Source organism: Thermobia domestica, chromosome 2 (assembly GCF_964235325.1).
Source record: "Thermobia domestica chromosome 2, izTheDome1.hap1.1, whole genome shotgun sequence".
Lineage (NCBI taxonomy): Eukaryota > Metazoa > Arthropoda > Insecta > Zygentoma > Lepismatidae > Thermobia > Thermobia domestica.
This window is the reverse complement of record NC_137455.1, coordinates 325092008-325117458: the sequence shown is the minus strand read 5'-3', so window position 1 is coordinate 325117458 and position 25451 is coordinate 325092008. Positions and strand designations below refer to the sequence as shown.

The following is a 25451-nucleotide window of genomic DNA, read 5'->3' as shown; positions in this document are numbered from 1 at the left end:
TGGCTCCGTCGGAGAATAAAGTTCTTATAGTATCGTTACGTTCATTAGGTGATAGCTCAAAGGCATAATGCAAATACTAAATCCTGACAACAAAATGTACTTTTGATACATGTAGAAAGTCGGAATTTAGGATAATTCACTGATATAGTATTGAAGAAACTGAGTGTGTCATACAGTGATTTCATATCTATATGTTTCTCTCTCTCTCTCTCCCTCCCTCACACACACATACACGTAAATTTTGAAATAAGCATAACGTGGGAAATTCAAGAACAAAATGGGAATTTTAGCTTCTCGAGATGACATTAAGTTTCAGGTTGGCATCACTGCTGAAGTTGTATTAAAAATGTCTTCTGCTACCTCAGGTGCCATTAAACGTGTTGTTGTGTACATAAAAAACAATGACTGTATATTACCAGCAAGATTTACAGAGTGCATTGTTCGAAGTTTAGGTAGCAAGCATCTATGGGTAAAAATGAAACTCAAACTTCTGAATAATAAACTAATTTTGTATGACGGTAGTGATCATGAAGAAGATCAGGAAACGATCGGTTCAACGAAACCAAAAACGTTACAGCTTAATTCGGGGGTTTCTAGTGAAAATGTACAGGAAGCTAGGGGAAGTGATGAATTTAAAGATATTAATAGAAGTCATCATTTAGCGTTACAGCATCAAGTGGAAGATGATTTTGTGTACATGCAGGTAATGGAACTACAATAAAATATGCAAATTGCTTATTCATCCTTTGATCAAATGACTATCGAATAATAGAATTGTGTTAATTTTACAATGCCCGCTCCAGCTGATATCCTTACGCAGAGATAACAAATTATATTCTAACAAAATGGGTTCGAACTTCCCTAATCCTAAGCCAACCCGACCCTATCCTACCTTACTCTACCCTGCTTATCCCTACCTTACTCTACTGTACCCTTTCAAGCGGTACAACTTATTAACTCTTTGAAGCACGGTGGGAAATTGTGCGTACCACATTTGATATTAGTATACATGAGAACGTTGTGATCTGCGTTTCTTCTGTGTTCTATTACCACTTCTACATGAAATACCATAAATTTTCTACGTAGTGCAATAGTAAGAAGTATCCATGTGCACAAGACATGCGATATGCGTTAAAATCCCCCCCCCCCTTACACACACAGTCATAGATAAAGTACAAGGGCACTACACATGCAGATAAGAAGTGCAGGTACGTTCTGTTTTATTTTCGTATCAGTCGATAAGTAAATCAAAGTCGCTTTGTTATCCCCTTGGTAAGTTCGTAGATACTCAATGAATAATCCCTGAAAGTATGAGCGTCCAGCTCCTTCGGGAACTGACGCGGCTTTACGTATACTATATCCTTCATTTTGTTAGTCCAACTATTAACTGAAAAATAAAATAAAATTTATTTGGTGTGTTTTGAGATTGTCTACATGCATAATTTTAATGAAAATTTTAAAAAATCAAAAGAATTTTTTTTTTTTTTTTTTTTGGTGCAACAAGGAGTACAAAATAACGCTGGCTCCCGTGCCTCAAAGAGTTAACAGATGCGGAGCTGGAACGTATATTGAAAAGTTTACCTATAGAATTAAAAGAATGGAGAGGCAATAGATTGAAACAAACTGGAAACTGAAAGTACATTCGTCCAGATTAGGAATGGGTAATATATGTATATATGGTTGCTGGAAAACTTATCCTAATGCCTTTAAAGAAAGAAAGGAATCTTGTTGCATTGCTTATTGGATATTCCTGCTCGACTGAGTTTGTTTCGCATCTGACGGAAATGTAGGTCGTGAGAGAGCAAATGGGATAGTATTTCAGTGTGTTAGGGCATGCTGTGACGCTATTTTTTAGTCAATGAAAATGCCTTTGAAAAGTGCATATAAGTACATGTGTATATAGCGAGTGCTATTCTGCGGACGCGGGGTATTTATTTTTTAAGATTTTAAAAATATTCCTACACAGTTTAGCGTGAGGAATCGATTGGTGTAGCTAGCTTGCGCTTAGACTCTCTGCGCAAGTCTGCGTGTGTTCCGCTCAAGTTTCAAGCAACTTTTCAGTGATAGAGAACGGGGAGATATCACTCATACACAATTAATTTAATTAGGTTAGAGTTGAGTTAGTTTAACTTATTAGAAAATAAAATATAAAGAATAAATTGAACCTCTCCAAACAGAATTATTGATATGGACATGAAATTTTATATCAAAAAAAGAGAAAGATTAAATTTACAAAGCTCCAGGTGGTACTGTTACTCAGACAAGAATAACGGAACTACATTCAACTAGGAGAACAAACAACTTTATTTTCATATTTTGAAACAAAGAAATCTTCCTTTGCGCACGTACCCACATTCGATAATACGCCTGCATGTGCGTCATACTGCTTCGCCCTTCTCAGTTGCGAATTAGACGCAATACTAGTTTGTAGTGACCTCTCAGGACAGCTTTGTGGACTTTTTCGCACACTGTAAAGATACAACATAATCATAACACTAGTTAACAAATTTGAACTTTTTGTTTGTTACATGAGAAAAATCACCTGATCTTAAAGGAACTTTTTGCGCTGAATTCGAATATGCACTCGGTTTCTCTCCATCACGTACAGTTTTCCCGTAACAGAGGGATTTTCGGGAAATTCCTTCAAATATTTCCCTTTTTAAGATATTTTATTCCCCTAGCTCCTGTCCCCTTACATATAGTAACATAGAAATTATACCTAAGTATACCTTGATTTATATTTAATAAACCCTAAAAGTTTCGTAAAAATCGCTTTGTTCTTTCTAGAGAAATAAATATATTTGTATGTATACTGTGTGCACTGTTTATTGCACCTGATAGTAATGCTTTCAGATCTCCTGAGTTGGGGTAAAAACGATTTGCTTTATTATTACAAACACAGACATAAAAATGAATATTTACAATAGTCAACAACACACTTGTATTGCTCTCTGTAAATTAGAAACGTGTATAAAAATAGAATGTACTTCCAACGTATATTTTTTTTAAACGTACAGTATATGTATATCTTAATACATATATACACACAATTCTCCAAGTTTTTTCGTTTTGTTCATGAAATGGTTATCAATATTTGTTATTAAATGTAACAGAATGCAAAAGAAAGAAAGAATGGAATACAGACTCATTGTTGACAACAATGAACTAATGCAGTCTGAATTTTCCACTACGGTATCGTTTCCCCCCTCGCCCCGCGCATTTCTTTCTTGTGTTCTTGACACCTGGTGAGGGAGTTTTGTACATTTTTATATTGACGTGTGGTTTAACACTACTTCACTTTCAAAGTTGTCTTTGCTGCTAAGAGTGCTTTCATGTTTGATCTTAACGGCATTATACCCAACTAAGACCAGAAGTTTAGTTTGTGATCAGTACAATGGCGTCAAGAGGACGGCGTTCGTGTGTTAACTCACCAAATAGTTTTTGTTATGTGTGTGGCCAGTTTGTAGTTAAAGGACAGTGTAGCTCCATTACGCCATCGGTGAAACTAGCATATTATATATATTTCGGATGTCGTGTGGGAGATCAGGACAAAACTTGGGCACCCAACATAATTTGTGCGTCGTGCTACGTCACTTTACTTGCATGGGCCAAAGGGAAACGGAGGTTCATGAAATTTGCTGTACCAATGGTGTGGAGAGAACCCACCAACCATCTGGATGATTGTTATTTTTGTCTCACAGTAGTTAAGGAACATTCTAAAAAAAAACAAATACACAATAAGTTATCCCAACGTTAAATCCGCAATTAGACCTATTCCGCACGGGGATGAACTTCCACTTCCCGAGCCCCCTACCAACTGGGAAGAGATATGGCCAAAAGACTCTGATGATGATCATGACCTTGATGAACCATCGACATCAACATGTACATCCAAGGATCCAACGTTCATCCCTGACTGTGTTCGCGAGCCACATTTCATCCGGCAATGTGAACTTAATGACCTAGTCCGTGATTTGCACCTGACAAAACAAGAGGCGGAACATCTGGGATCAAGGCTCCAGCAGTGGAACTTATTGGATGCAGAAACGAACATATCAGTGTACAGGAAAAGGCATGTTCAATTTTCAAGCTATTTCTCAATGCAAGATAATGTGTGCGTATGTACGGATATAAATGGGTTGATGGCGGAGCTAGGAATTCCTTACGTTCCAGAAGAATGGAGGTTATTTATCGACGCGTCAAAGGTCAGCCTTAAAACTGTCCTTTTACGTAATGGAAATAAAAAACCTTCTATACCACTTGCGCACTCAGTGAAGATTAAGGAATCCTATGACACCATGTCAACTTTGCTAAATCTTATAAATTACAAGGACCATTGTTAGCAAATATGTTGTGATCTCAAGGTAGTTGGTATTTTATTAGGACTGCAGTGCGGTTACACGAAGTACCAATGTTTTTTATGTTTATGGGATAGCCGAGCTGATGACAAACATTATGAAGTGAAGGAATGGGAACCTAGAGTGAATTACGTACCTGGAGAATGCAACGTCAAATACGCTCCTTTGGTAGATCCTAATAAGATATTACTACCGCCACTTCATATCAAGTTAGGACTTATGAAAAACTTTGTCAAAGCCATGGACACATCTGGTGAAGGTTTCAAGCATTTGCGAGATAAGTTCCCTAACCTGAGTGATGCTAAGATTTCAGCGGGAGTGTTTATTGGTCCCCAAATTAGGAAATTAATGCTTGATGATAGCTTTGACAGCAAGTTAAACAGTGCTGAGCTAGCTGCCTGGACAGCATTTAAGTGTGTTGTGCGCAACTTTCTGGGCAATAACAAAGCTGAGAGTTACACAGAAATCGTACAGGACATGATACAGAAATACAAAGAGTTGGGTTGTAGGATGTCTTTAAAAATCCACTTTTTGCACTCCCACCTCAGCTTCTTTCCTGCTAACCTAGGTGCTCTCAGCGACGAACAGGGGGAAAGATTCCACCAAGATATAATGGCAATGGAGAAAAGGTACCAGGGACGATGGGATCCTTCAATGATGGGGCACTATTATTGGGGTCTTGTTAGAGAATGCAACATTTCTTACAAAAGAAGGAAGTAGTGTACGTTTTTGTAACCCAATGGAAGTTTCATATATTGTGATAGTTTTGATTGTCTTTTCATGACCTTTTGGTACATTTGTATTATTGTTTATTGTAAATTGTCACACTTGTAAATTATATTGTATTATATTTTATATATGTGTTTGTGGTAATAAAGCAAAACGTTTTACCTCAACTTAAGAGATCTGAAAGCATTACTATAAGGTGCAATAAACAGTACACACAGTATACATACAAACATATTTATTTCTCTAGAAAGAATAAAGCGATTATTACGAAACTTGGAGGGTTTGTTAAATATGAATCAAAGTATACTTAGGTGTAATTTCTATGTTAGTATATGCAAGGGGACAAGATCTTGGGGTGTAAAATAAACGAAAAGGGAAATATTTGAGGGATTTTCCCGAAAATCCCTCTGTTACGGGAAAATCGTACGTGATGGAGAAAAACCGAGTGCATATTCGAATTCAGCGCAAAAAGTTCCTTTAAGAACAGGTATTTCCTTTTATGTAACAAAACCTTTGTTAACTAGTGTAATCATAATTTATTGCATCCGTTCATCGTCATACAACGAAATTGGACATGTCATTTATATATATACCGGTACACATAAACATACATACTATTATTACATATAGATTCTTATGGTTTCACTAATTTATTTACTATACATTTAATTTTACGTATACAAAATATTTCTACATATTCTTCAACCGAGTAAAAGCAATGTTCTATCAAGTACCTTTTCAGTTTGGATCTAAAGCTATTGACAGAGACCTGATTTTTTATACATGATGGAAGTAGATTGTATAATAGAGTACCTTTGTGCGTAACTGATTTATTGTATATATTTGTCCTATGTGCATGCAAGTGAATGTCGTCTTTACTTCTTGTGTTATAACTATGAATGTCTTTGTTAACAATAAATTCACTACTATGTTTTCTCAAATACATTAATATTTCGAACAAATACATTGAGGGAAGAGTCATTATTCCAAGTTCCTTAAAAATATTTCTGCAAGAAGAGTTCTATTTTACTCCTGCAAGTATTCTTACTACTTTCTTCTGTAGCCTAAAGATAGCAATACTTTTAGGTGCATTTCCCCAGAACATCAAGCCATATTTTATTGTAGAATGAAAATTTGAGTAATATATACACTTAGCTGTTTTTACATTAATCTTATCTCTTACACATCTAATTGCATAGCATAGTTTGCTTAGCTTACTTCTTACATGTTCTATATGTGGTTCCCAGTTGAAATTATTAGATATTTTAACTCCGAGAAAGGTAACAGTTTCTACATATTTAACTGTTTTATTATGTATTTTTATTATTGCATTGGCTTGATTACTTTTACCATTGTTAAAATTTAAGGCACATGTTTTATTTACATTAATGATTAGGTCATTTTTATTCATCCAACTTAAAAGTTCGTTCATTGCCGTTTGGCAGTTTGAAGCTAATTCGCATTCATCTTTCCCACTAACTATTATGTTTGTATCATCTGCATATAAAATCACACATGAACTATTAATACTTTCAGAAAGATCATTTATATAAAGAAGAAAGAGAAGTGGTCCTAGAATTGATCCTTGTGGTACTCCACGATTAATAATTTCTTCATTTGACACACATTTTTGAATTTTATTTTTAACTATTCCTGTGATTTCAGTTACTTGTTTCCGATCTTTGAGGTATGATTCAAACCATGTATTTGCTAAGCCTCTAATACCATAGCAACTAAGTTTTTCTAGCAATATATGATGATTTACTAAATCGAAGGCTTTTGTTAGATCTAAAAATATTCCTATAGATATTTTTTTCTCATCCAGTAACTTCCTGCAGTTTTCTAGAAAATGAAAAATTGCTGTCTCAGTAGATTTACCTTTCAAGAAACCATGTTGTGCGTTGGATATAATAGAATATTTATTAATGAAATCCATAACCCGATTGAACATTATTTTTTCCAGAATTTTACCTATAATGGGTAGCAATGATATCGGTCTATAGTTTTCTATTTCATTGCGTTTACCTTTTTTATGCAAAGGTTTAACTTTAGCAATCTTTAGTTTATCAGGAAAGGTTCCTGTGGCGATTGAAATATTTGAGAGATAACATAATGGTTTAACTAAATATTTGTAACAACTTTTTACTAAATTGTTAGATAATTCGTCCGACCCAGCCGAATTCGAATTTTTTATTTGTTTTATTATGATGATTATTTCACTCTCTGTTACTGGTTTCAAGAATATAGATTTATCACATTTTTTAATTTTAAGTTCCGATAAGTTAGTTTTACTAGTTCCTTTGTTTTTAATAAGAGTTTGTCCTACATTTGTGAAATATTTATTAAAAGACGTTGCTGTGTCCTTTGGATTTGTCATGTTCACGCCCTCATAAATTATGCTATTTATATGGGTACTACGTATTTGCATGTTGAGCTGTTCTTTTATTATTTTCCACATTGCCTTTGTTTTATTGTGTGACTGAAGAATTTTCCTACTGTTATAATTTTGTTACGCTATCTTCAACTAGTTTTGTGTTGTCTGTAAATTAATTCATTCATCCCGGCAGGGTAACGCTTCCTAGTTTTATTTAGTTGTATGTTTACCATGTTTGCTTTTAAGATTTCGGTAATCCATTTTATTTTTTTCTTCTTTATTTTACTAAAAATTATTTTTTATTGGAAATGCTACTTCAAAACTATGTTTTACAGTATCATATATTTTCTCATATACGCCATTCACGTCGGTTAGTTCATAAACATCATCCCACTCTCTAAGCTAAACAAATAAACAAAATAACTAATATTATTTGAACTAAAACATCTCGTTATTATAGGTGTTTCATTGGGTTTCTCTATAGTTGCAGGTGTTTGTTTTAAAATGTTTACTTTTACAATTTGTGCTTCATGATCTGTAAAACCTGTATTTATAACTTCTGAATCATAATTCATGACTAATGGATTTACTAAAATCTGGTCAATGTTAGATACTGAGTTTTTTGTTATTCTTGTAGGTAATTTAATTGTGGGATTTAAGTTGTATGTTTGAAGTAAAGCACACAGTCATATATACGTAAACAACGCCATCTGTCATAAAACATTTCTAAAACAACCCTAATATTCGTGTCTGCGTGAGGGGACCAAATGGAGCGTGTAATAAAGTTAGACCAAAGAAATGATGAAGTTGACTGTTCAGCAGTTCTAGATGATCTTGCAATTTATAACTTCGAATCAAGATTTGGAAATGAAACAAGTTTGTCAAGTTCTTTTTTTTTTATTATTATTATTATTTTTTTCTTGCTTTGCATGGTGTAACGTAATTCCTAGAAGCGATAGATACAAAAGAAATAGTGTAAATCAAATTTTAGTTCATCAATGTTCAAAATATACTGCGTAAGACAAGGATGTGCGCGAAACAACGTACCGAGGTTCGAATCCCAAGCTGACATTTGGTTGTTTTCAGTGTATTCAAATGGGTTCTCAAGATGACCTGTGACCTCGATCTAACAGTGACCTCTGACAATGACACTTGATTGACGAATATTTGGTCGGCTTGCGACATAGAATCATACCATACAGCTTTTTCTTTGTTATCACTTCGATTTACGTTTTTTCAGGCTCTTTCAGAATTTATCATTGCAATCCCATAAGGAAAAAATCGAAATTTGACCTTTCACCCTATATCTCTTCAATCTTTAGAACAAGTGACATGCTTCTTCTTTTTACATATATATAAAATTCAGTTTAATGATTTGTCCAAATTGCATAAACCGAATGTAAAGATTAACGTCGTAGATTGTTTTCAGGTTGGTACTTCTAAGTTGAGAGTTGAGTTGATTTTGAGTTTAACGTCTCGTTCAGCAGCGAGGCTATATGAAACGTGGACCTACTGATTAACCACATGAGCTCCCGCCGGGAATCGAACCCGGGCCTCCCACGCCAAAGGCGCGTACGCCAACCGCTTAGCCACGAAGGAGATTCCTCTAAGTTGTGAGTTAGTGTGTGTAGTGATCACTAAAATTTTAATAACTTATTGCTAATTTAGTATTTTGCGATGGAAACAGGACTAAGTTGAATAAAATATTTGTGAAGGTGGGGTCTTTCATAACTGTCTAGTCGTAGATTCGTGGGGCACCGAGTGTTAATCTGTAACAAAGTGTGCCAAGGGTCAAGTAAAAGAATATATAAACAGTGGTTCACGTGGCGAAATCATCTTTATTCCTAAAGTTACTCTTGTTTGCATCTTATGTTTGGCCTGTGATTGAACCTCGTCAATTTACTGTTAGTCGCAGCTTGAACATGGCTTGCTGGATTTAATTAAAAGTCAGAATGCTTCGTCCTTTGAATTTGTAAATGTAAACTTATTTCTATCCATGTTTAAGTCAAATTTTCTTATTTCAATGTCACTTTAGTAAAAAATGCTCATGTCACACCTAATTGGGTTTTCTCTCGATGTTGATACAGTTGTAAATTCTAGTATATCTCAGCAACAATGCTTAAGGATTAGATTGTAAGTTAATCGTGATGGGCCTTATGCAGAGACGTTCTGAAGCGTGATTATAGCCATACTAAAAGGTTCGACTAACAAATGTTTCCTGCAGTAGTCAGGCTTTAGTATGACGCTAATATTACTTCGAAACGACTCTGCATAAGGCGGGATATGTCTATGAGTAAATAAAGGAATATATTTTGGTGTAGGTATGTTATTTATCACCTTCCATTGATTTAAGTTACTAACTACTACCAGTAATTTGACGAGTTAGAGGTTTTTTCAATATTTATATTTATTCACTAATGTCAAAAGAAGCCTTATTATGTCGTTCACAGTACACATTAATATCTATAAAATTATCAAATTTCATTAAAATCTGAGTTGATCGAGTTGTGAGGTGTGTTGGTTTGAACATGTGATACTTACATAATAGGAAATGTTCGTTTTCATCGATGTCAGAGACGAATTGTTGTTGTGTTGCACATTTCATTATAGAGTATTTCGTTTTGCATTTTAAAATAAAAATGAAGAGACAAATATATTTACACATGCAGTATTTTAAACCTACAGCTTAACATAGGATCCAAACCACATGAGTTTCCGCCAGGAATCGAACCCGGATCTTCCACACCGAAGACTCGGACGCTACCCATATTATTTATTTATTTTAGCATATTGAATTTTACTCGTGAGGTATCGGGCTGTAACCCTACTGCTAAATGCATCCAATACCTCAATCATGAGAAGCATAGTGATAGAATGCTCCTCTGTGTTGCAAATGATCCATGCTTGGAGCCGAGGGCATATAACTGTTGGATATCACCACCTATGACAAAATAAACGTCTATTCCAAGGAAAGTTCAATGTTCCTACATTGGAAAGAAATATTTTTAGTTCCCAAAAGAGTTGGTGATATTACATGAAATATATTAGTGTTTACCTCCTTTTTTGTAAGGAAATATTCCAGACAGAAGAGAATAATAATAACCAAACAAAAAGTCGTATAATATGTAATGCCCTCTTGACAATTCCATATGAGTAAAACAACTCTCAAAAAATGAATTGAACAACTCGAGCAGCTGTACAAGGGGAAAGAAAGTTGTATAAGTCATTGTCAAGTCAGTCAGTCAATGAAGTAAATTAAAGTCCTCTCTCTTATATTTCAGAAGTATAAAACTTTTTTCAGATGTATTGCTGAAATGTTGTAAGTTAGCAGATAATTCGTATAAAATGACCACTGTGCTTCAATTCCTGTGTGCTAGAAGTATAGTATTTTCGAAGACTCAATTTTGTACATCTTATCAGTGATAAATACTTCTGTATAATGTTTATTTTCAGCATTCTCCAGAATGTCCCGTTGCCAATATGTCACCAGAGGAAGAATCTTTTCTGCAACCAGAGATTGCTGAACGTGGTGTGGACGTTGCTGTAGCCGTGTTGCTGGAATCTTCAGACAATCACATACTGCTGACACAACGAGCGAGCCATATGCGAACATTTCCCAACGTATGGGTGCCGCCAGGAGGACACATAGGTCAATACAGGTCTATATCTGTTAAGTTTAGAATATTAAGCTGTATTGATTTAATAATACTACAGTGAAACGTGTTAAATTATCAAGCGCATATAGGCGAAGGGGTCCCATTCAAGTCGTATGTCTGGTCATCGTGACTACGGTTTCTTCAGTGTTTTTCCTTAGTTCCACCAGACGAACTCCAGAGTCATACTTTAAACGATAGGCCTTGACCTACTTCTTCCCCTTGCGTTTCCAATATTATTATTGTCGATTGTTAGTTATTTCTGGGTAATTTTGTCTCCATGTTGTGTCTGGATGGATGCTAAATGAAGAAATAATTAAATAAAGTTAGCAATCTGCCTTATGTAACAACTGATTAAGTTAACAACACATCTATAAAAAATGAAAGTTCGAACTTTTTTCCTTTCTTTCTTTATAAGATGAATAATGCAGACTTTAGCCTTGCATGACTTAGAGCGAGTTCAGTTTAATTTAAGTTCATCATTTGTGTAAATCGGAATTTTTTGGCGTGTTGAACCAAGACGGCCAATTTAAACAACTTTTACGACATTTCATAGCTCGCTGGGATTCTTATATATATGTATTTCTCGAAAATAGTTTATATATTGTATATAGATAGATAGATACCTATGTACCTTTTATTACCGCGGTGGCTCAGTGGTAGAACGTTCACTTCTGGTGCTTGGGGTCCCTGGTTCGATCCCAGCTCGCGCCAAGTGAACTTTGTGGTGGACAAACACCGTGTGCGTGGATTTTCTCGGGGTTCTCCAGTTTCTCCCCTACTTTCATCATCACCGTCTCCTTTAGCGTAGCCGACATAATCGTGGGACGTAAAACTCAAAGATTTCATTTCATTTCCACCTACCATTTTTTTCTTTTATGCTGTTATTAGAGTATAAAGCTAGATGGCGCATGATATCATCAATGAACTAAGATGTATTTGTCACATTTAACCTTTAACTTACCGCGTGACACGATTGTACAAAAAAAAAAAAAAAAAAAAAGTATATTCCTTGGATCTTGTGTTTCATGGTACATTGCGTTATAATTTTCCTATTTGAGCTTTTTCGTCCTTTTTGTTTTTTTTGTGTGTGTGTTTGTGTATTTGTTTGTTTGTTTGTTTCAAGTCCAGAGGCATTGTAGAGGACGTTACGTATGGTTTCACACCTTCCTGCGTCGAGACATAGGAGATGATGACGTCATAACTTTAAACAATATATTTTCTTTTATTAAGCCTATGTTCATTATTTTTGGCGGGCTTATTTTTGCACGTAGAAGATTGAAATTTTGCACAAACATTCAGTCCACCGAGTAGTATTTAGCAGATTTTTTCAGATTTCTACGTTAGCAGAAGGGGGGTCCAAGGGGGCAAAAAGGTAAAAAAAAAGTATATATATATATATATATATATATATATATATATATATATATATATATATATATATATATATTACCAAAAATCCCTTTTTCACCACTTCTAGGCCTCAGATACATAATGGAGACACGTAAATAGTACCGCCTGAAAGGCAGTTCTATTCTGAAATGAATGATGTGCAAACCATGATCTAGGGTAATTAGGGATGTCTCGGAATTTTTACAAAATATCCTTCCGTATACGGGAGTATAGGACATTATCGGTATATATATATATTTTGGCGCGCTTACTTTTGCACCTAGAAGATTGAAATTGTGCACAAACATTCAGTCCACATAGTAATATTTATCAGATATCTGCGTTAAAACAGGGGGGAAAGGTCCAGAAGGGCAAAAAGTTGGAAAAAAGGGATATTTTTATCCCCAAAATCCCTTTTTCGGGATTTTCCCGCCTAAGGTACATGATGGAGACACGTGAGTTGTACCGGCTGAAAGGCGGTTCTATTCTGAAGAGAATGATGTGCGAATCATGATCCTAGGGTAATTAGGGATGTCTCAGGGAATTTTTATCAAAATATCCTTCTGTATAGGGAAATATGTTTTTTTTTTTCTTACTTTTGCACCTAGAAGATTGAAATTGTTCACAAACATTCAGTCCACCGAGTAGTATTTAACAGATTTTTCTCAGATCTCTGCATTAAAACAGGAAGGGTCCAGAGGGTCAAAAAGTTGAAAAAGGGATATTTTTACCAAAAAAATGCCTTTCTTCGGGATTTTTCCGCCTTAGATATATAATGGAGACATGTGAATGGTACCGCCTGAAAGGCAGTTCTATTCTGAAAAGAACGATTGGCGGATTATAATCCTAGGGTAAATAGAGATGTCTCAGGAATTTTTTTACCTGAGATCAGGGTCTTTTGCGGTAATTTGGGTCATTGTGGGGATTCTTGATAAAATTTCTGCCGTCCTTACTATTCAAGATAGAAACTTGAAATTTTTCACACACATTCATTCTACCGAATAGTATTTATCAGATTTTTTGAGATCTCTACGTTCACACAGGGCCGTTCCAGAGGGGCCCAAGTGTGAAAAAAAAAATGTTTTTCCCCCGAAATTTTCCCTTTGACATCATTTTTTCCCTCTCCTAGTATATGGTATGGGCATGCAAGTGATACCATTTGAAAGCCTTCTCCCTGCTGAAGAGAATGAGGTATGAACCATGATCCTAGGATAAATAGTGACGATGCAGTAGCTGCTTGACTGAAAATCTAAAAAATACCCCAAAGACCCAAGATCCTAAAAGGGTATGACCTTTGGTATGGGGAAGATTACAACCTGCTGGCCGGCGGTAAGTTAAAGATTAAACAAATCAGATCGGCGTATTCCAGTTATTTTTTTCTTTCTTTTAAAGGAAGTAACGTACACTTATGTCCAAAATGATTGTCGCATATCTATAACTGTCTTGTAAGAATATAACTTGATAAAGGTTGGTACTTTTAATACTGATACTATGTGTATAATCGGGAAATGTATATTTGTGTTAAATTTCAAAGGAAAAGAATTATAAACACGAAAATTAGAATGAATAAAACAAAATGTTGCTAAATGGGAAAGAAAGTTTTATTTTCGTTTTATTGTTCTTATTTACTGCTCTTTTGACATGAAATTTGCCACATACATGTCTTTGCCGATTATACATATACTAACATTATAAAAAATACTGGGCGAATTCGTTATCAAATTATAATCCTAGAACAATATATTTATAGACATGCGACAATAATTTTGGACATGAGTGTACCTTATCAAATAATTTCGTTGTCAATATCTCAGAATTGGCATTAGTAACAGTAAGAGAGTGAAAAAGAATACAGAAATTTTTATATGGTATCCCTGTAAATGTAAAAGAGGATAGAACATTATCTGTTTACCGATGGTAATTATGAACACTACTCATTTTTATAATGTAATTGGCATTCAGAATATTTTTAAAATGTTAAGTATCTTTATATCCCTTCCTTCTCTCCCCTCGTCTGCCTGCTTCTAGTTTCAATTTGCCGAAACCTTTTGCATACACGAATGTTTTCAGTCGAAGTGAGTGGAAACAGTTCCTATTCAGGGAACTTTTTGGATAAGTAATACATCTTATAATCTGAACGGATTTTACATTCCTTTCGTCTTCTTGTTCTTAGTTTTTCACTAAGCGAGTCCTTATTGACAGGGTATGTTTTTCTTCGTATAGATTTACGCCACTCCATACCGCTTCACGTTATTACGCGATAGATTCAACTTACATTAATGTGTTTTGTTCGCTGGTCGAACGGACTGGATTTCAATTTTGACCATACTCAATGTGTACACTTCTGCTGCCAATGAACTTGCCTTGTCGATCCGTTCTCGTCTGTTCTTCGTTGACACAGTCTGATTTTCGGGTTTGACTTTTTGATCACCGCTTAAGATGGAAAATGGGAGCGCTTTCAAAATTCGAACTGGAAACCTAATCGGAATAAGACTATTAGAAAGACCTAGGCGCAAATGGGCGAAGAGTATTAAGGTGGATCTCACAGAAACAGGAATACAAAGTGGTAACAGAGTCATGCTTTTGTAAATACTGTTTGCACTTTGTGTTACATAGACAATAGAGTTAGTTAGTTGTCATATTGTCCATATATTCTATATTCATAAAATCTTTGTTAGTGATGTATAAAATCGAAAACAAAAAAGTTCTCTCTCTCCCTTATAAGATTCAACTTAATGGCTTAGCCTACCATATAAAAATTTCCACTTACAAATATGATATGTATATATCACTAGTTATCATACCGTATTATAACCTATAGATTATTACCAAATTGTAGATATTCAATTTTTACTTTACTGTAACTTATGATTTCCAACAAAAGATGATATAGATAAAAATGAAATAGATATATAAATGTAGACATCATAAACAGATATTTCTTACAAGGCAGCCATATATACAAAACTGCACAATTCAGTTACAGCTTCTTATTTTGACCAGTTTAGATAGATCAGTATTTGCGAAACACTGCCGAACACATTAAAAATATTCATTTTATCTTCCCAATACATTAATTTTTGTTATTCCTATGTAACATGTAGTTCCTTGACAAATTGCCTCTTACAACTCCAAACACAGATTCAAGACAAAAATTGATCACAGAAGGAAAAAAAATGGTGCTAACAACATCGGCATGGACGGGAAATGCAGGAATAAGAATATAAGATGAAGTTATTTTGCAGAAAGTATCCATCGAAATTATTAGGTGTATTTAAATACCTATCCTAAAGATTACTGTAGTAAAAGATAATTTTCCTTCATCTTTATGTCCAACTGAAGAAAACATACGTAAGTGTTAAAAGCTTTCTACGAATTGAAACTAACAGCGGAGATAATCAAGAAAGTTTGAAAGAAATTATTCAAGGTGTTTACGGACCTGTTTGCAGATAGAATTCAAACCGTCGAATCCATTCAGCACAAGCGGATGGAATCATTAGTTGGGTGAAAAGGTGAGGGGGGTATGGCTTCTTTTTTAGCAGAGTTTTTAGTATAAGTAAATTAAATACCTCACTCGACTAATTCAAAGAATAATTTCTCTGTTGGGGAACCAACTCTTTCTTTGGAAGCTTTTAATCTTATTGTATGCAGAGAGGGACTAAACATACTGAACTTAGAACTTTTGGGTATACGCACCTGTCATGTTAATTTATGGCCACCATCTTTTGTTTTTAGTCCTTGATTTACGTATTTGGTAAAGCTTTTTGAAGTGTATTTTAATATTCTGATTTTTTTTTAACTTTGTTTCTTTAATATCGCTTACTTTATGAAAAAAAGCGTAATGTGTATATAAATATAAAATTTATGAATCAGATTAGTTTACACAATACTCCATGTCCACCAAAACACTCCTTGATTGTAAATGACTATAAAATCAAATGTATTATTATTATTATTATTATTATTATTATTATTATTATTATTATTATTATTATTATTATTATTATTATTGAGAAGTTTATGGACACGGCAATGCCAGTGGGGTAGTGGCTTATCTTATTAAAAAAGGTAATAATCTACTTCATCACCCAGTTGGGGCATCAAGCAGTTACGTTAACATATCCAAGAAACTGGCCAATCAGTGTGTCATCATCGAAAACAAACAGACCATACATTTTCCATTTTGATATGGCTCAAAACATATTTTAGAGAATCCGTGTGATATGCGGATTCTCACTCTCCCATATCCGTACGTTGTGGCTGTTCCCTTACCCATTTATGTGGAATGTCACCTTCACTAAAAATGATCTTTGACAAGTTTACCTTCATTATCCATTGCTGGAGATCAGTGTAGAATTGATGTCTCTTTGCATTATCGATCGGTTGTTTTAACCACAACTTGTAAGAACCAGAGTGTAAGCGATTGCTTAAGATCTTGCTAGTCGTGTTTTTCGGGGTTCTTTACTCTCGGTTAGCCGGGGGCGTGGACATTTTCGATCTGGGATAACAATTTAAGACTGGTGGTTGGCCTAAATATCCCTTTCTCTGGCCACATATTCATTCCTTCTTAACAGATTTGTTGTTCCACTTCAAAATTAACTTGCTTGTAGGTGGGTTGACTTTAAATTTGTGCTTGGATGCACTGTACCAACACATTTTTTGTTGAGTGAAATTCTAACACAACTGCTCTTCTATCGGGTGAGCGCCATCTTGAAGTTGATTTCACTGCCCTTTATTGATACAAGGATTCTGTAAATAAACAAGAAATGAATGTTTTGAGTCGCACATTATATTCCAATATATTGCAATAAGCTCTGATTCTATAACAACTTCAAATTAAGGAATGTTTTTTTGGGCATGTCATATTTTATTAGCCTTCAACGATACAATTACAGAGGTATAAATGGTGTAGAGCTTTTTATAAGAACATAAGACACGAAATCCAAAACTAAAATAAAATAATTACTATTAAAAAATTTAGTCTCTTTCTGTCATACTTTTTTTAATATCCATATTAAAAAAAAATGTATGTAAGGAGTACCAAAAAATTCCTCTGTAGGTGTATATACAACAAAATACTTGTTTAAATTAGATTGTCGTCTCTCTTAAAGTAAATCCGTTGTGTAGTTCCTTTAACATCGGTGGAAAGCTTCTTAGAAGGGTTTTTTTTTTTTTCAGTTTAACGTCTCACGATTATGTACCGAGGCTAAGGATGATGCTGAGATGAACGATAATGAAAATCGTAGGAAATGGGAAAACTCCGAGAAAACCTACGTTTATCCACCACACTTAGTGCAGGTTGGAATCGAACTTGGACCTCATGCACCAGACAAACGCTGTACCAGTGATCTACCGCGGCCTCAGGAAATTCTGTTCTCGAAGTAATTTATGGTTGATCTTTAGCGGTTTCAAAACAATGGTCTTTAACTCGAGCTCGATCTTTGGAAAGAGGAGGAAGTTGCAGGATACGAAATGTAACGTGTAGGATGGGTTTTTACGCTGTTACGGGTGGAAAGCTGACGTGTTTGAAGACCGTCTAAACGAGTGCGTTGTTGTGATAAAACAACGCCCCATGGCTCAGGTCTTCTGTCTCAAATGTCCTCGTCAAGACGGTTCGTAACGTTCAAGTAAAGCTAATAACTTGACGTAATTCCTCTAAACAGTTTCAGTAGTTCAGGTTGCGTTCGGCAGCGGATCAAAATCGTTCACTGGAAAACATTTCACGTCTCAAGTGTTATATCCCGCTTTTGTGAGCACAGTAATGAAGAAGGTTGAAATAACTTATTCTAAATATATGTTTTGTCACAAATCATATTAAGATTTGTGACTTCAACCTTCTTCATCACTGTAGTTGCAAAAATGCAAAATGACATTTTGAGATGTGAGATAGTTTGATCCGTTGACTGAAACAGTTCGAAAAAATCACATTAGACGCAGTAAGTGGTAAGCTAAAATACATATCACTATTAAAGTTATCAACATGTATTAGTTCCTGTCGTAAAACAAGTATGACATCTTGGGCCTCTCAGACGAATTAATCGTGGATAACCGGGACAAATGTCGAGAAATACAGAAGGGAAGGAAAAAAGTGTAAGGGTTGCAATTTTTATAATAAAATGTCCATTTTTCGAAATCCTTTAAGAGTAGAGACATGTTGAAGACGTGTTTCAGCGGTTTTTTTTTTTTCCCTTAGGAGGGAAAAAGAAAGAGTGAAAGTTGCAGTTGTTATAAGATATTTCAAGGTTCTCAGTCTCGTCATCAGGGAGAAACGGGCGAACCATGTGAAATGATTTTTTGAACACTGTTAGCATTTCGGTCGAATTTTTTTTTTTTTTTTTTTTAAATAATTTCACTTTGATTGAAATGCATGCTCTAAGGGGAAAAGAAGAGGTTTAAATTTTGGCAAAGATTATTGCACTAACGTATTCTCGCCGTGCGAAGAACTGAAGCAAAGGCTGAAATAAGAGATACAAAGCCTTATCCGAGCAAACGCGGGGATCTGGGGGTGAAATCTCCAGCTTACTTTCCAGTGTGCCCTAGATCCCAGTACTTTACAAAGCCATCGTTGTCTTCGATACGTTTCCCTTAACTTTCAGAGAATATTCCTTTAAATGTGTCGATACACTTGGAATCTTTATTGAGGGCAATCCTATTTTGGTCAAACTGCAGTGCGTGACCTAAGAAATCGCATCTTTCATACCAATAACCATAGAGTTTAAACACAGTTACGTAGGTTTGAAGATTGTAAAACGTATTTTCAAGTTTCGTATAGGATAATAACTTTTTTGCAATGTTAGAAGGCGATGACCGCAAGTTTGAATTTTTAACAGAACCCCGTATTATCCTTGTGAAAAATGGGTTTAGATCACTAAAATTAATATATGTTTTTTTTTTTTTTTTTTTTTTGGAGCTCCTGATCAAATTCCCAAATAATAATGACAGGATCCCATCACACTGTTATTAAAATAGTAACATTAGTTTGCTGGTTTTGAGTTTAACGTCTTTTTCAACAAAGAAACAGTATGAAACGTGAACTTGCAATGAGGATGTGTACGATAACCATTTAGCCACGAGGGAGCTGTAAAATAATATATGTTGTTTAAACATAAGAAATGTTCACAATATACTAATCTTAGACACAGAGTACTCTTCAACTTGGACTCCATACTTTTTTTTTTAATTTATTTTTTCCAGCTGGAAGATCTGGCCGAAAGTTTAATCCTATGCTATAGAGCAAGTGCTTTTGTATTTTTAGTTTTTATTTGTTTTTTGTAATGCAATTTTTATATATTTAATCGTACTTGGGTCTTACTTTTGGTAACATAGGTACTGAACATTTTTGTGTTATGACTTCCTACTTATAATCACAATGCTGTGTTAGAACTTCTCATTGAGCAGCTACCAGGAATTGAACCTCAGAATGCACTTTGAAGACGAGTGTGCTAGACAATTAGCCTAAGCATCAGTTCTAAGGTAGTTATAAAGTTATGAAAAAAACTAAGACAATTACATAGTGCATAGTATTGTGTGCTTTCTGTAAGATAATATGCTATATATAAATTTTCATTGTTGTTTTTCCTTTGTTTTCAATGGCTTTACAGAACTAGATGAAACATTGTTACAAGCAGGATTGCGAGAACTGAAGGAGGAAACTGGGTTATTTTTTCATCCAGATGAAATGACTCTCAAAGTTATTTGCGTATGGGAATCAGTGTATCCAGTTTTGCTTGGTCTCGGCCTTCCCAAAAGACATCATGTAGTTGTGTATTTGCATTTACTTGCCAATAAAACGTGGAGAGATATACACAAGATGATAAAAGTAAGTTCAGAAATGTTGTCTGTTGTCTTCTTTTTATTTATCAGTTAAGGTATTGTATTGAATACGGCCATAATCCATTTTTACACTTTTTTTTTTTTTTTTTTTCGTTCAATGCAATATTAGATTCTCCACTATGTATATAACGATTTGCTCACATTTGCATTTCTTTCTAATATTGATATTTCGACTCGCGCGAGGTCATTTTCGAACCGTTTCTTATCCCTTGCAGACTGCAATTTCTAAATTCTCATCTTTAACTGTTTTTTACTGCCCTGCAAGGAGAATTGGCTCAAAGACGTCCAAGACCAAACTAGTTTACAGAACACTTGTTACACTTCTCATACTTTCAATTGAAGTATTAGAAGTGTAACCAGTGTTTCGTGAAACTAGTTTGGTCCGGGAAGACTTCGGGCGGCCCATTCTCGTACAGAGCAGTAAAAAGCAGTTAAAAATTAGAACATAGAAATTCCGGCCTGCACGAGATAAAAAAACGATTACGAACATGACCCTTGCGTGTATCGAAATATCAACATAAATTAAAAAGAAGAGAACCAAGATTGCAAAGGTAAGCACATTGTTGTATAATAAGATATGCGGTATAGAGACTATCAACAATTTCCATTACGTATTTTGTAATCTAAATTTCGTTGCAATATCTCTCTTCTGGCAGCCAGTGAAACTACAGACATTATATATTAGTTATCAGCCGCCCCTCGTAAGGTTCTGTTATCTCTATCAATGTCGTGGTAGAAAATGAATGTGGTTCCCACGTGCTCGATGACGTAAATGGATTCAGGTCTAAAACGTGTTGATTTCGAATTCGGAAAACAAATTTGAGCTTATGCTGTGGTATTTCTTGATATCGTAAAGAACAGACCAAATTTGGGGTTAAAATATGGAGACATTTTGGATTCGAACTGAACATCAGACCTTGAATTCAGGGCTGCACCTTGCAAAGCCGGCTTGTAGAGAAGAAATAACATAAAAGAAGAACCTCTAAGAGAAGAAATAACATAAATGTTTTCCCCCTTTTACCATCTACCATGACTATCATCGGTGCGTCAAATCATTTATCAGAATCGACTTTTGTGTAATCGTTTAACCCGACAGCGATATCTTTTCACCTTTACCGGTTTGTGAACGCCTCTGACGGTAAAACAGTGCTGCTTTTGAACTATGTTCATTAGACATTTTTTGCTTAATTTCTTGTCTATTATCACCTCTTTCGTTTGTCGGTGTATTGTCATACTACCCTGTATACATCAATTATATTACTTCATTTATTCTAATGATGTCCCAGTTCATTTTCTATACTTCTTTTTCCTACTCTGGAATCTTGTTTCTCATTAGTAATCTCGTATTGTGCGTAGCAATGTTGAGTAATGCCTTGCTGAGCCACAATTAACCCCCTCCCCCCCAAAAAAAAAATGAGAGATTTTTTTTTTCCTCGTACGATTAAAAAGAATTAAATTGAAGGTATATGACTAATAGGGTCACCGTGTTCACCAAGCATGCTAACTATTATTTCACCTCACCTTATACATCAGTTAATTGAACTATTAGGTAACTTTTAAAAATAAAAAGTTGAACTCTCCATGAATATGTTCCGAGTCTGAGGGAGATAGTGGTAATGATAACGAACGAAATGGTGAAATAATAATAATAATAAAAAAGAGAAACTGGAGAATACCTAGAAGACTAAGACATGGTGTTTGTCCGTCACAGATTACCACTTGGCGCGAGCTGGAATCGAACTAGGGACGCTACGCGGCAGATATCAGAGCTACCACTGAGTCTCCGCGGCCTCGTATTACCTAACTGTTCCAGAGGCTTTCTGCCATCGTCATCGTTGCGAAAGAAAATAACTTTTTAGAGCTGTAATTTACATTTGCATTCATTTGCCAGCTTTTCAACAGTAAATACTTAGAATATTAACTAAAGCTGTTTTGCTTCTTCTTCTTTTTTTTATAAAAAAAAGTAGCTGAATTTATGTTTAATATTGTCTGTCCGTAACATTTTAGATAACTTAATTATTTTTCGAAATAATTGTAAAAAGTCGGTCTTCTGACTTAATTGTGATGATTCTTGCAGTTTTTTGTTCGAAACATGTAGTAATCAATTCTTGTTATCTTTCCTTAGTTTTAATAAAATGATTATGATAATGATGATAAATAGAGAGCGGATTTTAAGGTGCAGCACCTTTTCTAAAAAGGTAGTTGTTATAATAACCAAAGTTCAAAATATGTATTTCCGGGCATAAAACGAACTGAAATGAACTATATGTTGCACCTTTTTAGTGAATGTTGGACCTGTTTTGCTAGATTCATAAAATTTCCCTTTTTCTTCTTTTAGCATTCAGCATTTTTATAGTCCCCTTTTCTCTCTTTTTTTAAAATTTGGACAGAACTATATGTTTTATTTTCAATCTAGTTTACACATAATATTCCATAAATTTAGACGCAATCTTGATGGATTTGCTAGGGTTAAATTTGAACTGAATTTGCGAAACAATCCAAACATAAAAACGTTTGCAACGTCAACTGAACTTCCTGTCCATGCGCTAACAAGATCTGTACCACTTGGTTTCCGTTGATATCGAGCATAAGGATCTCCTGAGCTCTAAGTAACAGAAACTAACATTTGAAAATATAGAAATGTTGTGCATAATCAAGTATAACCAGTTTCTGAAGATCCAGTAATATGTGACGGTTTCTCAAGCCACAATATTGCTAAATTTAAAAAAAAAAAAAAAAAAAAAAAAAAAAAAAACCGAGTTGGTTTTAATCACAAATTTATTACAAAAATGTTGAATGTTGTACAAGTTTGAGATTAAATAAAACAATTTTGCATTTTATATTCAAGTTTAAAGCCAAGATTTTAACAATATTTGCTGGTGTAATGGATCAAGAATGTTCATGTAACTGTATACTATAGCACTTAATAAAGATATCATATTAGCACTTTTTTTGCACCTTTTTGAATGATTTTTCAGCCTCTTTTATTCCCTTTTCCTACCACATTTTTGCACCTTAAAATCCGGTCCCTAATGATAAATACTGTTTATATACATGTATTTCTCGCTTGTGCTAATGGTGATAAATACTGTTCAATATATTTCTAGCTGGACCCTGAAGAAGTTCGTGGTTGTACGTGGATGACTGTGGAACCAGTAAAGAAGTTACTATATGGCCGTGGCGATCTCGGCAAACATATTGCGTTCACTTTGAATCAACAAAATGAGTTGGTGGAGGAAGAAATACGGCTGAATAATATGTACAGTCGAGCATTATGGGGTAGAGATTTGGTGTATTCTGGATCACAATATGTACTGAAAAAATGGGTTGAAATGGTAGATTCTAGGCAAGTGCTACCTAGCAAGATATAGTGAATGTTATTTAGTAGAAATAAAGAAGAAAAGATAATTAACGAAATCACTTTTATTTTGTATAGAAAAGGAGCAGTAGATACTTTCAGGGGAAATTAAAATTATACACTGTACCCTTCTGTGAAGAATATGTAACTTTCGTTATTGAAGTTGTAAAATATTGTTTCTTGTTTAAATATATATATATTTTTATATGAATAGCATTTTGAGAGTTTTCTTGAATTTTCCTTTATTAATCTTATGAATATTGTTAGTAAATTGTTAAAGAGGTTGAAAAGAACTTCGGCGTATTAAGAAATGATCCTACAGTCACAGAACTAGTACTTTATCCTGAAATGAAGTCCAGCGGGGGAAAAGGAGGTAAGTCAAGAAACGGTCTAAAATGTGTTAACAGCAGAATCATGTAGCCTGAAAGGTGTCATTTGCATGGAGTAAATCCCACAATAAGAAAAAGGTTAGGAACTGAGAAATTTAATGCAAAAGATTTCGCCTACAAGGGAAGAAGGAGGTAAATCAGTAGAAAACAGGGCAATTGTGTAAAGTTATAAAAAACTAACTTGCCTCCTTTTTCCCCTGTAGTCTTCAAATGGAAGTCTGTTTCGTTAGTCCTTTCGTAACATTTTCAATATCTGTAAGTAATCTTTCTGATGTTAGATGTAAGACTTGCCAGGCCATGTAAGGTATTAGTGGTGCTGCCATGTACGATATTTTAAATATTTGTTTCAGAGAATGATTTATGTACTTCTTTTCAATACGCGTACATTTTTCCCCGTGCTTATATTGACTCCTGTAATATACTTAATCTGTGTAATATTGAAATGCATGTGAACAATATTTTTACTGCCACAAACCACATATTTTCTCAATAAACATGCGAATCTAAAATTCATTATTATCATTGTTAAATTGGATACGATATTTTTCTACTTTTCTATCATTTGAAGTTTCACAAAGAGTATCGTATATTTTCCCAAATGCATCTAACAGTGAAAGCACAATGTATTTCTTTGATATTTCCATTGTAGAGGTTTCAATGAAAAGCTTTCGTACTTTAATAAAATTGACTAGAGATAACGGCCTAAAAGGGAAGAAAAGGGAAGTTATCCAGTTACCACAAAGTGTCGAGACAGCCATCATAAATATAGCGATATTTGGAAAGTGGACACTACAAAGGGGGGGGGGGGGGGGTCGCTCCAGGGTTGATAGCTGGTAAGGTTCTTCGTAATGACGTGTGTCTGATTAATTTCACTCATCATTATTTTCAATTGTAAACCCAAAAAAGTTTGGGATACTACCCATACAGCTAGATTCAATAGTTTCGACAGTGACATTACTCAGTAAAAATAGAGGTGCAGGAGAAAGCATAATGGTGTAGCGTGGTGTATCAAGACAGTATTTACCATCTAGACGCTAAGAAATTTGAGAGCAAAGTCCTAGTGAAACTTCAAAACAACCGGACCTACCATCTAAAAACAGCATCAAGGATTAGTATATGGGAGTGCAGAATTGGTACAATTGGAGACTAGTAAATAGTAAATAAAGTGTTTGTACCTCGTTTGTTTCGTATCGATTTCGTTTGTAAAATTAGCATTATCCCGTCTTTGAAAATAGACTTTACAGGGTGGTCCATAAGTCTTAGTACAGTGGATTATTTTGGGGAAACAAACATGATTAAAGCAAATCTGACTAGCGGAAGGCGGACTTGGGTAAAAGAGCTACCGATTGATGCATGCGTGGTGAG

At 34.7% G+C, this 25451-nt stretch overlaps 1 protein-coding gene across 1 annotated transcript; it reads left to right on the top strand.

The window, feature by feature from the left end:
• Positions 1-262: 262 nt before the first annotated feature.
• Positions 263-23913, top strand: LOC145678677 (m7GpppN-mRNA hydrolase NUDT17-like). The gene is made up of 4 exons (XM_081749075.1): positions 263-703; positions 10915-11110; positions 20108-20325; positions 23447-23913. The coding sequence occupies exons 1-4, from the start codon at positions 278-280 to the stop codon at positions 23708-23710; spliced, it is 1104 nt and encodes a 367-aa protein (XP_081605201.1). The 5' UTR covers positions 263-277; the 3' UTR covers positions 23711-23913.
• Positions 23914-25451: the final 1538 nt, after the last annotated feature.